This window comes from Limanda limanda, chromosome 14 (genome assembly GCF_963576545.1).
Source record: "Limanda limanda chromosome 14, fLimLim1.1, whole genome shotgun sequence".
Taxonomy (NCBI): domain Eukaryota; kingdom Metazoa; phylum Chordata; class Actinopteri; order Pleuronectiformes; family Pleuronectidae; genus Limanda; species Limanda limanda.
Window position 1 is genome coordinate 6,899,369 of NC_083649.1, and position 11,037 is coordinate 6,910,405.

The 11,037-nt window shown below is 41.0% G+C and overlaps 1 protein-coding gene across 1 annotated transcript; it reads left to right on the forward strand.

The window, feature by feature from the left end:
- Positions 1-110: 110 nt before the first annotated feature.
- si:dkey-5g14.1 (lysosomal proton-coupled steroid conjugate and bile acid symporter SLC46A3) lies at positions 111-9,038 on the forward strand. Its single transcript, XM_061085744.1, has 6 exons — positions 111-198; positions 2,360-2,570; positions 3,766-4,648; positions 5,607-5,690; positions 5,848-6,004; positions 7,673-9,038. Exons 2-6 carry the CDS (start codon positions 2,382-2,384, stop codon positions 7,785-7,787), a joined length of 1,428 nt encoding a protein of 475 aa, XP_060941727.1. The 5' UTR covers positions 111-198; positions 2,360-2,381; the 3' UTR covers positions 7,788-9,038.
- The last annotated feature ends 1,999 nt before the right edge of the window (positions 9,039-11,037 follow it).

Sequence of the window (11,037 nt, forward strand, 5' to 3'; positions counted from 1 at the left end):
AGTGGGTGACAGTTCCTCTGGGCCAATGAACGCACGGCTCACAACACTGCTCCAATCACAACGCGCAAGGGGCGGGGCTAGCAGCCTTCACAACAACCTCGTCCCCGGACACAACAGAAGGTTTGAGCCCGAGCTGCTGCGATGACCTGCTGACTGGAAACTAAAGGTTCAAACATGACCGCGACCCTCCAGTGAAAGGTAGGAAGCTTCTGCACGTCCCTGTCTGCAGCTTGGTATAAAGCAAACTGAAGGTCAAAGGGTAAATATCGATCTAAACCTGCACACCCGGTGTTCCGGTTCAACTGGGGATCATGGCGACTGGTGATTTGTTGTCTTTATTCCAGATGTTGTCGTTCGGTTGCAGACTCGGTCGTAGATTCGTGTTTTTTCCCAAAACGCCTGTGTCATCTTGTTTTCTATTCTTACTTCATAAACAATCGTAAAGTTTGTATTTCTACATCACCAACACACACATGGGTCAAACATGACCCACACAGTATGTATTCACCACAGACACACACCATTCATCTCACACAACTGCTTTTGCACATCTGATGCATGTACGTCTTATTTTACAATCCATTACCAGTGAGAATAAGAAATATGTATAATACTAACCAGCTGTAAGCAAGCTAGCTTCTTCTCTGGCTTGCTAACCATAGCTAGATCAACACAATAAAACTCGAAATATAACAGTTTATACTTAATAGACAGATTGATGTGCATTTGAAAATATGCTTCTAATTTTTCTCTATCCAGAGTGTTAGTGTGGCTGGTCTCAGTCATTTCAGACTTACGGTTGATAAGTTCTTAAAGATACTGTATGAAGATCAGGATGAGGACAATGAGGAGGCAATTCTTTGTCTTGATTCTGAGTCAGAAATGTCTGATTCCGAGGACCTAAACTTTGTTCCACAGGATCAAACTGAAGTATTTTGTGGGTGTTTCTTTCAAATCTATGGTTTCTTTGAACCCAGCTCTCCTAAATGGAGAATACTCCTTTGATGACATAGAAGATGAGTCTTCTATATCATCAAAGGAGACTTCTCCTTAATGAAGAAGGAAGAATAAGATATAAATAAATACACCAAATAAACATTTTGTGCATTCGTAGGGGTTTTCAATAAAAGCACCTTCACCAACTTTACTCACAGAAACAGGTCACAAGCTTCCACCTTGTTGACGATGGGGATGTTTTCGAAGGACACGTATTGGTGTCTGCGCGTTGTCATGACCACCAGCGGGAAACAGAAGCCCTTCGCGTGGAGATGGCCACGCGTCTACTTTCTGAAACGCACCGGACGTTTCCGAGCCGCGAAGTGGTTTTGAGATCGTCATCAGGCCACAAGCTACTACTGCGAATCCCATCCAAATTTATCACACTTTATTAATTTGTATATATCTCTACGTGATTTTGAATTCGACATATGACATTAACTCGTGAAGAGGTTTTTTATTTGATGTTTATTTCAACGCCACCTTCAGCGTGTCACCGCACTTCAGATACAGGCGCAACCGACCCACAACATCTGGAATAAAGACAACATGTCACCAGTTGCCATGGAACACCGGCAGCAGAGTGAGTTCCCAGGAACAAACTGTTCACTTCAGGGTCATCGTCTTATTTTACACTTAATTTATCAAATAATCAGATCATGCTGGATCGGTATGTGGAGCACATGGCCTCATTGATAACCATCAACAGACAAAAACAACCAAAACGGATATTTGTACTGCTTGTAAACTACCTTGTGTTTGGAGTTAGATCAGTTTACATCACACATTGTACCTGGCAGAAGTGTGAAAGGTTGCAACAACAGAGGCAAACTATCGATTATAGTGTATTGATTATATTATTGTTTAAAATCCTGCAATAATCCATTTCACTAAAGTGTCACACAAAAGTTGCAATATCTTTTATCCATATGGTTTCTCTCTGCTCACACGTGTAAATTATCAGTACCCTATTGTCTGTGGTTCAAATAACAGTGACACAAACCAAACATTTATACATGATCATGTGCAAGGACAACACAAAAAGACTCACATAAACAAAAGAAAAACAAGTAGCAACAAAATAAATAGCAAACCAAGTGTTTTTAAATGACCATATAGATATATTGTTGGCATATTTCATCAGTAGGTGCCATGTTTTGTGAAATGTTGCAATGGAGCCGTTAAGGGTGCGCCAGCTTGATGTTCTGCATCACTTCTCTGATCCATTAGTTGCGGGAGGAGTCACATTTTTCCATTTAAGCAAGAGTGAGCAACTAGCTGGTAATGTGGAGAAGGCCATGACCTTTTGGAAGCAAGTAGACTTTCATTTCTAAACATATTCTCTTGTTCATTTTTCATCAAGGGAATTCTGCATCAGGTCCAAAATGAAGGGCCTCTTCCTCGTGGAGCCCGTGGTGGCTCTGTACGCCTTCTCCAGTTTTCTCATATATCCCCTGATTACGCAGTATGTGTACCGGAGGCTGTGGGAGGACCTGACCAACACCACCTACCCCATCTCGGGCAACACCTCCAGATGTGGAGACGACAGCAGCAACCATTCCAGTATTAACGATGTAAGACATTAAGCGAAATGAAACATTAAAGCCACTCGAGTAGGAAGGAGTCTTCTAAATTACATTCATTTCTTACCATTTAAAACATACTAAGAATGAGTGTGGTTGTATTTTACAGAGCTGAAGTCTCGTTGTGGAGTTAATATCTATCAATATCATAGATAAACCCTGAGGTTTTGCTCTGTCATGGGTTTTTTGTGTCGATTAAATAACCTTCAGCTCCACAGACAGCACAGGTATTTGTATTTCAGAAAATATCTGTGACTGTGTCAATCTTCAACCAACTGTCAGGACACAGCAGACTTTCTCCTGTGTAACCTGTTGAGATCCCCTCTTATAATACTGCTCCAGGTAGTACGATCTTATACAGCTTCAGTTTCATGAAGTCATTTGCAATGGTAAGTTAACACCCTTGCAATAAAAAAAAAATTTATACTGTTTATACAACCCTAGGCTTGCGTGTGACATATGAAAGAGGAAACAGAACAGAGAAGTGAGACCTGTTATATTAATCCTGTAAAGACAACTTTCTACACCTGTTAAACAAATTGTCAAACCGAATTTTATTCATGACCTTAAATTGCCAATATCTCTCTTACATGTGTGTGCTTCTTCTAGGATAGTTTGTTATCTTGCCCATATCTGTCACCGTGGTATGAGCTCTGTGCCACGACTGCAGTTGTTGAATTAAACTTCCAGATTGATAATTACTTTGCTTGTCCTTGGTATAGAAATTTCCATGACAGCAGATATCGAGAATCGATCAGATATCGGATCACTTTTATAAAGTATTTTAACAGTAATATGCAACAAACCGTGTATGTAGGTGATGATTGCTATTATTAATGTAGGGCCTGGCTCGGCTTAAAGCCTTTGATAAGCAAATACATACAGAGAAAGAATGTCCTATGACAACTACAACTTAAAGCACACAAACAAATAAATCTACTCCCCTCCTCCGCCACTAACAATTTAGTAGCACTTAAATGGCACTTATATAGCACTTTGTAGTTTGGCTATCTTGAAGAAATTGTACTTTCTTGATTCCTGTTGTTTTGGGTTTGTACCCTCATGGTTGAATGCACTTATTGTAAGTCGCTTTGGATAAAATTGTCAGCTAAATGAAATGTAATGTAATGTAATGTAATCTTGCTTTCTAAGACTTTATCTTTAACCATTGTGTCTGTGTTTCCAGGAGGTGCAAAGACAAGCATCTCTCTTCTCCCTCTACACGGAGCTCTTCTCCACGGTCCCCTCCATGATCGTCACCCTCATGCTCGTGGCCTACAGCGACCGGGGGGGACGTAAGATCGCCATCATCATGCCTCTGGTGGGCACGTTGCTCTACAGCCTGTCCTTCCTGGCCGTGTCCTACTTTGAGCTCAGCATCTACCTGCTCATCGCCTCCTCGCTGCTCAGCTCTCTGTTCGGCGGCCTGGGCACGTTCCTGGGGGGGTGCTTCGCCTACGTGGCCGACCTGTGTGAGGACGGCCAGCAGAAGACCCTACGCATGGCCGGACTGGACATGATGATCGGCCTGTTGGCTGGAGCGGCTTCCATATCCACGGGCTACTTCCTGAGAGCTGCGGGCTTTAACTGGCCCTTCGTAACCTCTGCGTCCATTCAGGTGTTGATCCTTCTCTATGCGATTTTCATCCTGGAGGAGACCGTGAAGAAGCCCCCGGCTGACGCCCTCATCCAGGGGGGGCCGGCCCAGCGCTCGGCCCTGAAACAGATGACCTACGGGGTCTATGAGATGTTTACAGGTGCCAGCCGCAGGTGTCAAATTATTCTGGTCCTCCTGATGCTCATCTTCACCAGCTTCTCCTTTGCTTATGTGGGGGGGATCTCCTTGATGACGCTGTACTCGCTCAACAAGCCACTGTGCTGGAATGAGATTCTGATTGGCTACGGCTCCGCCCTGTCCACCACCGTGTTCCTGGTCAGTTTTGGAGGAGTGTTTCTCTTCACGTACTGTGGCGTGCCGCAGCTGCTCATTGTCCTGATCGGGATCCTGTCTGTGGTGACAGGCATGGTCCTGGTGGCGTTTACTAAGACCACTTTGATGATGTTCATAGGTGAGGAGAAAAGTCCACACTACAACTGTGTTGCTTATAATGTACAATCGATTTGAATCTCCCTTTCACTGGCTGTGAGTTGATTACAAGATCAAGTATTTGTCTAACCGGAAAAACAAGCTGCTGCTGGTGTAACTCGTGGTTTCCTTCTTTCAGAGAAGTTCAGCAATAGTTTCATTGATTGAATATTTATTTAAGCCTCGGAAAACACATTGAGGGGCAAGACCCCTTAATTACAATGGTGCCGAGGGTACAATAAAAAGTTAATACATTGAAGAGTTAATACATTGAATAAATAAGAATGAAATAAATATGCATATATATATATATATATACAGTAATACAAGGTATAAAACAATTCGTCAGTATAAAATACTATGGCCAAGTCAACTAGCAGTTACAATCACTGCAGGAGAAGTCAGCTGTACATGAGACCAGACTCGAGAACTCCGTCAATGTTCATGAGGCCAAACAAATAGTTTCACCTTTGACCTTGTGTCAGATATAGAAAGTTAAAACATGCACCGGTTTAATAACTAGCTAAAAGGCCTTAGTGTTGATGTACTTTTCTCATAAAGTGCATGTAACTCAGTTTGATTTACACTAAATTACACAAAACTATACAAAACACAGAACATTGCATCAATAAAAGTAAATGCTTGCTGTGCAGGTTACTGATTGACAGAGCCTGTCGTTCCTCCCACTTCTACAAGTTGTAGCGATGGCACTAAAGTCCCATCGTAAACTTAATAGACCCACGATCGAGACTTTGTTTATTTTAAGTGTCATTTGAGGCGACATCCAGCTGTAAACATTACAATGCTCTGCACAAACATAACTTTAAGTCACTTAGCAGTACAGATTAGAAATAAAAAAACAATGAAGAGTGTATTTATATGTTGTTACTTGCATCACGATGAGTAATCTAACGTGTGTCCTGTGCTCTGTTGAACCACAGTGAAGGTGCCAATGCTTCTGTCTATCATGCCTTTCCCGGTGATGCGCTCGATGATGTCAAAGCTCATCTCAAAGTCTCAGCAGGGTGAGTGGGTTTAGAGTGTTTCATGAGCCAATGCACCGTATCATGTGTGTGTGTGTGTGTGTGTTCTCCAGAGTCCAAAGTTCCTTTAAAAACACTTATAGTTTCAAGTGTTATCTTGAAAATGTACTTGTGGATTTAAAGTGTCTTTTTCCCGCAGGGGCCTTGTTTGCGTTACTCTCATTTCTGGAGAATTTGACCAACAACGTATCAGGCGCAGTCTTCAACAGTGTCTATGCAGCCACGGTGGCTTGGTTCCCTGGCTTCATCTTCCTGATGGCTGCAGGACTCTGTGTTATTCCTGTGTCTGTCCTCGGGTAAGTTCGTTACACAACATTAAACGATCGCACCAGCAAATAAGGAAATATCACACAATCAAACTGCAAATTGACAAAGTTGTTTTCCCATTGAAGCCTCCAGGCCAATTCATTCCAATTCCTTCATTGTTTTTTGTCCAAGTTGCAACATCTTTCAAGAAGGAATCAATCTCTATTTTCAAAACTCTCCTTAATTCATAGAACTACATTTAGTTGAACTTGTTGGTCTTGTTGCTGTTCGTCAAACTTCCATCTTGGGACCCATGGCCAATATAACGGGGCTTTACACTGTTTATAGTCCTACTCACTTCTTTTATCATTACCTACATAATTGTTCAGACTAGACACAGAAACCAGAAACCTCTTGCCCATGAGTCTTGCCCCTCGCCTACAGATTCATCATATTCACATGTAGAATCTGTTTCTACAGAATCATCAACACAAGTTATAACTTAATGTGAAGTGAGAACATTTCCTCATGTCTCTCACAAGGAGTTCAGCGAGTCTTGTTTAATCAGTCGATGACCCGTTCATGCTGGACATGCTTCAGGGGGAGGAGCCCAAACACCTGTTGTTTTTGCTGAGTCAGCTGTTTTTTTTACTTTACTTTCACCAGAAAAGAGAAATGGTTTATCTGATATAGATACGAAGAAACCAAACAAACCCTCTCATTTCCTCATTCCTGCATTCATCACACGCAACTTCCCCCTCCAACAATATGTTGACATGAATCTTTACCTCATACCTTAAACTTTGCCTTTGCACTCAAACACCGATACTGATGTTTTGTCATGTAACAAAACAGGAAAGACGATAAAAGGACATTTACTCGTTGGACACTGTGTTCGCTCATTCGATCAGTTCCACTTGACTTGATGAAGTAGAAACTGCTGAGTCAGTCGGGGGATGTTGACATGACTGAATCTGCCTCTGTCACATGGTCCGCCTCTTGTTTCATAACAAGTGGCGACAGAATAACAAAGCCACCGGTTCAGCGAACTCACGCCACAGTGAGCTGCACATACTTATCCTCCTTCTTAAATGTTTTTGTCAAACTTTGCAAGTAAACTCCTCTGTTTGTGACCTAAATAACACGGAAATAATGTGTTCTCTTACAAATCAACTTGTTTATGCAGTGCCTTTGTGTTTCAGCCATTTTCAAGATCACATTTCTATGTAAAGCAATCGATGTCTGTAATGATATGATACCATAAAACTGAAATGCACCTTGAGCAGTCCTCCAACAGGGAGGTTATATATATTTTTCCTGTCCAGTGGTTTGTTTGTCAGCAGAATTGTGCAAAAACTATCGATTGAATTCGCTGGTAGGATTGAAAATAGGCCAAGAAAGAACCAAAATAGATTTTTGCCACAGATTTGGACAAAGGGACAACTTCAGGATTAGTTTTTTAACTTTCTTTAACGTTGCAAGATGGGACCTTTTTGACATTTTGCATTTTGATTGAATTTAACTGTTCAGCCTCTGAGGATATATGCGCGCTAATGAGTCATTTTAGTTCCAATGTTCCGCTTGCGGCCTGTTTAACATGTGATATATTATTGACTTTAATAAATTACATTAATCTATGTGTGCTGGGAATGTTTCAACAGTTGCCAGGTTTAATAAGAATCAGCAGAGACATTTTAACCTGTGTTTCCTTGTTTCAGTGTGGTGGCTGTGTACGGAGTAGATGTTTCCAAAGAGGCCAAAGAAGTGAAAGAGGTCAAAGACCCTGAAACACTTTCTGAAGATGAGAACGAAAACACTGCTCTTCTCCGCTGAACCTCACGAACCGACACAATCTCACCAGCACTTTGTTTTTTTTACCTTCAGCCCTTTAGACAAAGCTTTGTTTTCCAGATTTACCTCAATGACTCTTGTTTCCAGTTTGAAATGGTAATAATGCAGGTTTCAGATTCATCTCTTTGGTTCTGAAACTTAAATATTATGTGGATACAACAGGGAGTTGTAGGCAAACAGGATCTGTAGCAGTTATTTTTTGTACTAACGGGAACAGTGTTGATCAGACGCCTGATCAAGATGGAAGCATGAATAGGATATGAAGCACTTTGGTGAAGTACTTTGGGATTATTAAGGCCAGTTCACTGAAGGCTTTGAACTGGGAGAAGTGTCTGAGCCTTATTTATACTTCAAAATGACCTGAGTGTGACTTTTATAATATATCCCCAAGGATTTCAGGATTCCTCGTTGAGTTTTACAGTGTGATGAGATTTGCAGTTCATGTGTCTAAAAGGAAACTATGCAATGCGACACAGGCTTGTTCAGGATTGTGATGCATTTTGAATACCCATATGAAGTGGTGTAAAAATAAAGAAAACGATTGCATACATGAACAAGATAGAATGTCTAATAGCTAATTAAAAACTGTGAGGTTAGTAAACCACAGAGCGATGAAAGGGACTTTAAACTACTCAGAGTGAGAGCTGGGGGTGAATAGAAGTAGACATGCAGGGTATTTCTAATGCAATAACCGCACAAATGGTAAAAGTCTGTGTGTAATGCTGTTTTCCGTTCCAAATGTTGTATCACAGAGGTGTGATTGGAAGTGTGGGATGTTGTTTTTTATCTCGTTAGTGCAAATCCTTTAGTAAATGAAATGACAGATGTTTTGCCTTTTCTTTGCAAGACTGCAGGGAGACATTTATCTGTATGTGATAATAAATCATGCAGTCAAATGGGGAATTTAATTGAACCAATAAAAAGTGGAATATTTAAAGTTGGATGTGAGTCAAGTGTATAAGATTCAACAAGAGCACCATTACAGATAAAACAAGGTTGTACTCAGCATATCAGCCTCTGAATTGTTGTTATTTGTTCTGTGATTCAACCAAAGTGAAGAAAGTTTGAATAAAGTCCAGTTCGTAACACAAAATACATCCCCGTTAAAGAAATTGAAGTTTCTCCCTCATTACAGTCTCGTCTTTGAGCAGCTGCAGAGAATAATGTTCTCCTGCAGTGAATGGAATTGTACATTTGAGCGAAAATATGTCACAATAAACCATTTGACACCAATTAGTGCCCATTTTCCTTGTATGTCTGTAAAGTTGTGTGTTTGAATTTGTATTGTGGGTCACGGTACCACTGTGTTTTAACAGATATGGAATGGACCGATTCAAATTCCCCTGCAGGTCTGGAACAGAGACGCTGTCTTTCTCTATTTTGGCCACTAGATGTCACTCCTGGTTCATGGAAACGGAAACATTGGCCTTCAAATCCGTGGACCATAATCAGCCAAAACCTTTCACTTACAGAACTCTGTTTTCTATTTCACTTAAGGGTTAAGGTTTGTTTTTTCATCTCTTGTGTTTCCTCTCAATACGACACGCTTACATTCCTTTTCATTATACACGCTGAAGTGTGAATTGTACGTTTAGATAAACCCTCAGCCAAACACTGATTGGACGTTTCGTAGGTTTTTACAAATTAGCTCAGTCTCTTGACCAAATTAAAATATTAGATAATGTGTGATCTGCTTGAGGTAATTAATGAAATGTGCTATCAAGTGTTCAATTAAGTATTTAGATCCTTTACATTTTGTAAAAGTACACAAGCTTCACCAGAACACAAGTCGAAGTGTAAGTTTATTCATTGTGTCAAATCTTGTTCTAAACAGCACGAGCACTATAAAACACATGTAGTAGAATGAAAAGGAAATCATAAAAATGGAAATATTATAGAGCAGCTGTACTCAACTACTCTATCACTCAGATAGTTAAGTTAGGTTTCATTGTATCAAAACACTACACTGCAAAAAAAAAAGAAGAAGATGGATGACCTTCCAGTTCAGATCCAGTCCATAGAGAGATGCATAACCTTTCAGCAAACTAGGAGAAAGAAAGTACAGCACAGTGAAACACGATCCTTTGTTACATTAATTGTGTCATTTTGTAAATATGCGAAGCTATGAGAGACACAAATACTTTCTAGTAGTTGTAGACCAGTTTTGTTCAGTCCGTAGATTCTTTCCTTTTTTCTCTCCCCTCCTTTAAACCTTGAACACGGCACGTCAGTTTGAATTGGCTTCATCCACGGAAACCCAAATGACGTCTGATGCTAATGTGCACTTATTTGATTTCCATCCTCCGCTCTTGAGCAGCGTGACTGCGGCCTGATTGCGAGGCAGCAGCGTCGACACCGAACGTGAAGGAGGCCGCGGCGCTGGAGGTTACTGGAGGCAGGAACCTGGCACCAGGCGTGAGGTTTCTGGTTAAATTAGAGACGGAGGTGTGGTGAGCACTGACGATACAGTCTGCAAGAGAGGAGACGGTTTCCCCCAGTGGGGAGGGGGGGCTCGGTGGTGGTGGTGGTGGCTTTTGTGCGTCTGGCATGCAGTGGTGGGAAGTAACAAAGTAGAAATACTTTGTCACTGTACTTAAGTAGATTTTTCACATATCTGTCTTTACTTGAGTACTTCTTTTCCTGACGACTTTTTACTTTTACTCGTTACGTTTGAGCACCAATATCTGTACTTTCTACTTCTTACATTCTCAAACTGGCTCGTTACTTGAGCAGCGGAGGTTGGGGCAACACTCCTCTACGCACGGCGCATCTCTCTATCTCTCTCTCTCTCTCTCTTTCTCTCTCACTCTCTCTCATCTAGGGTTCAAAATTTGTAAAATTATACATTATATACATCATATTCATATTGTTGTTATAATTTTTCAGTCAGTTGAGATAAATCTTGAGGAGGAACGCTTTGGGTTGTTTTGTGTCTGTATAGACCTACTATAAAAAGCACTTTGCATTTTTAATTTTGGTACTTTTGCTACATTTCAACACCAGATACTTTTGATACTTAAGTACATTTAATATGAGCTACTTTAAGACTTTTACTCAAGTCATTTTCTGACGGGTGACTTTTACCGGAGTCACTTTCAAGTAAGATATCTGTACTTTTACTCAAGTATGGCTTTCAAGTACTTTATACACCACTGCTGGCATGCATGGGGGTCGTGGAGGATTAAAGGGAAACTGGATGGCGGAGCATTGGATTCAGGGGGATCCGGGGGTC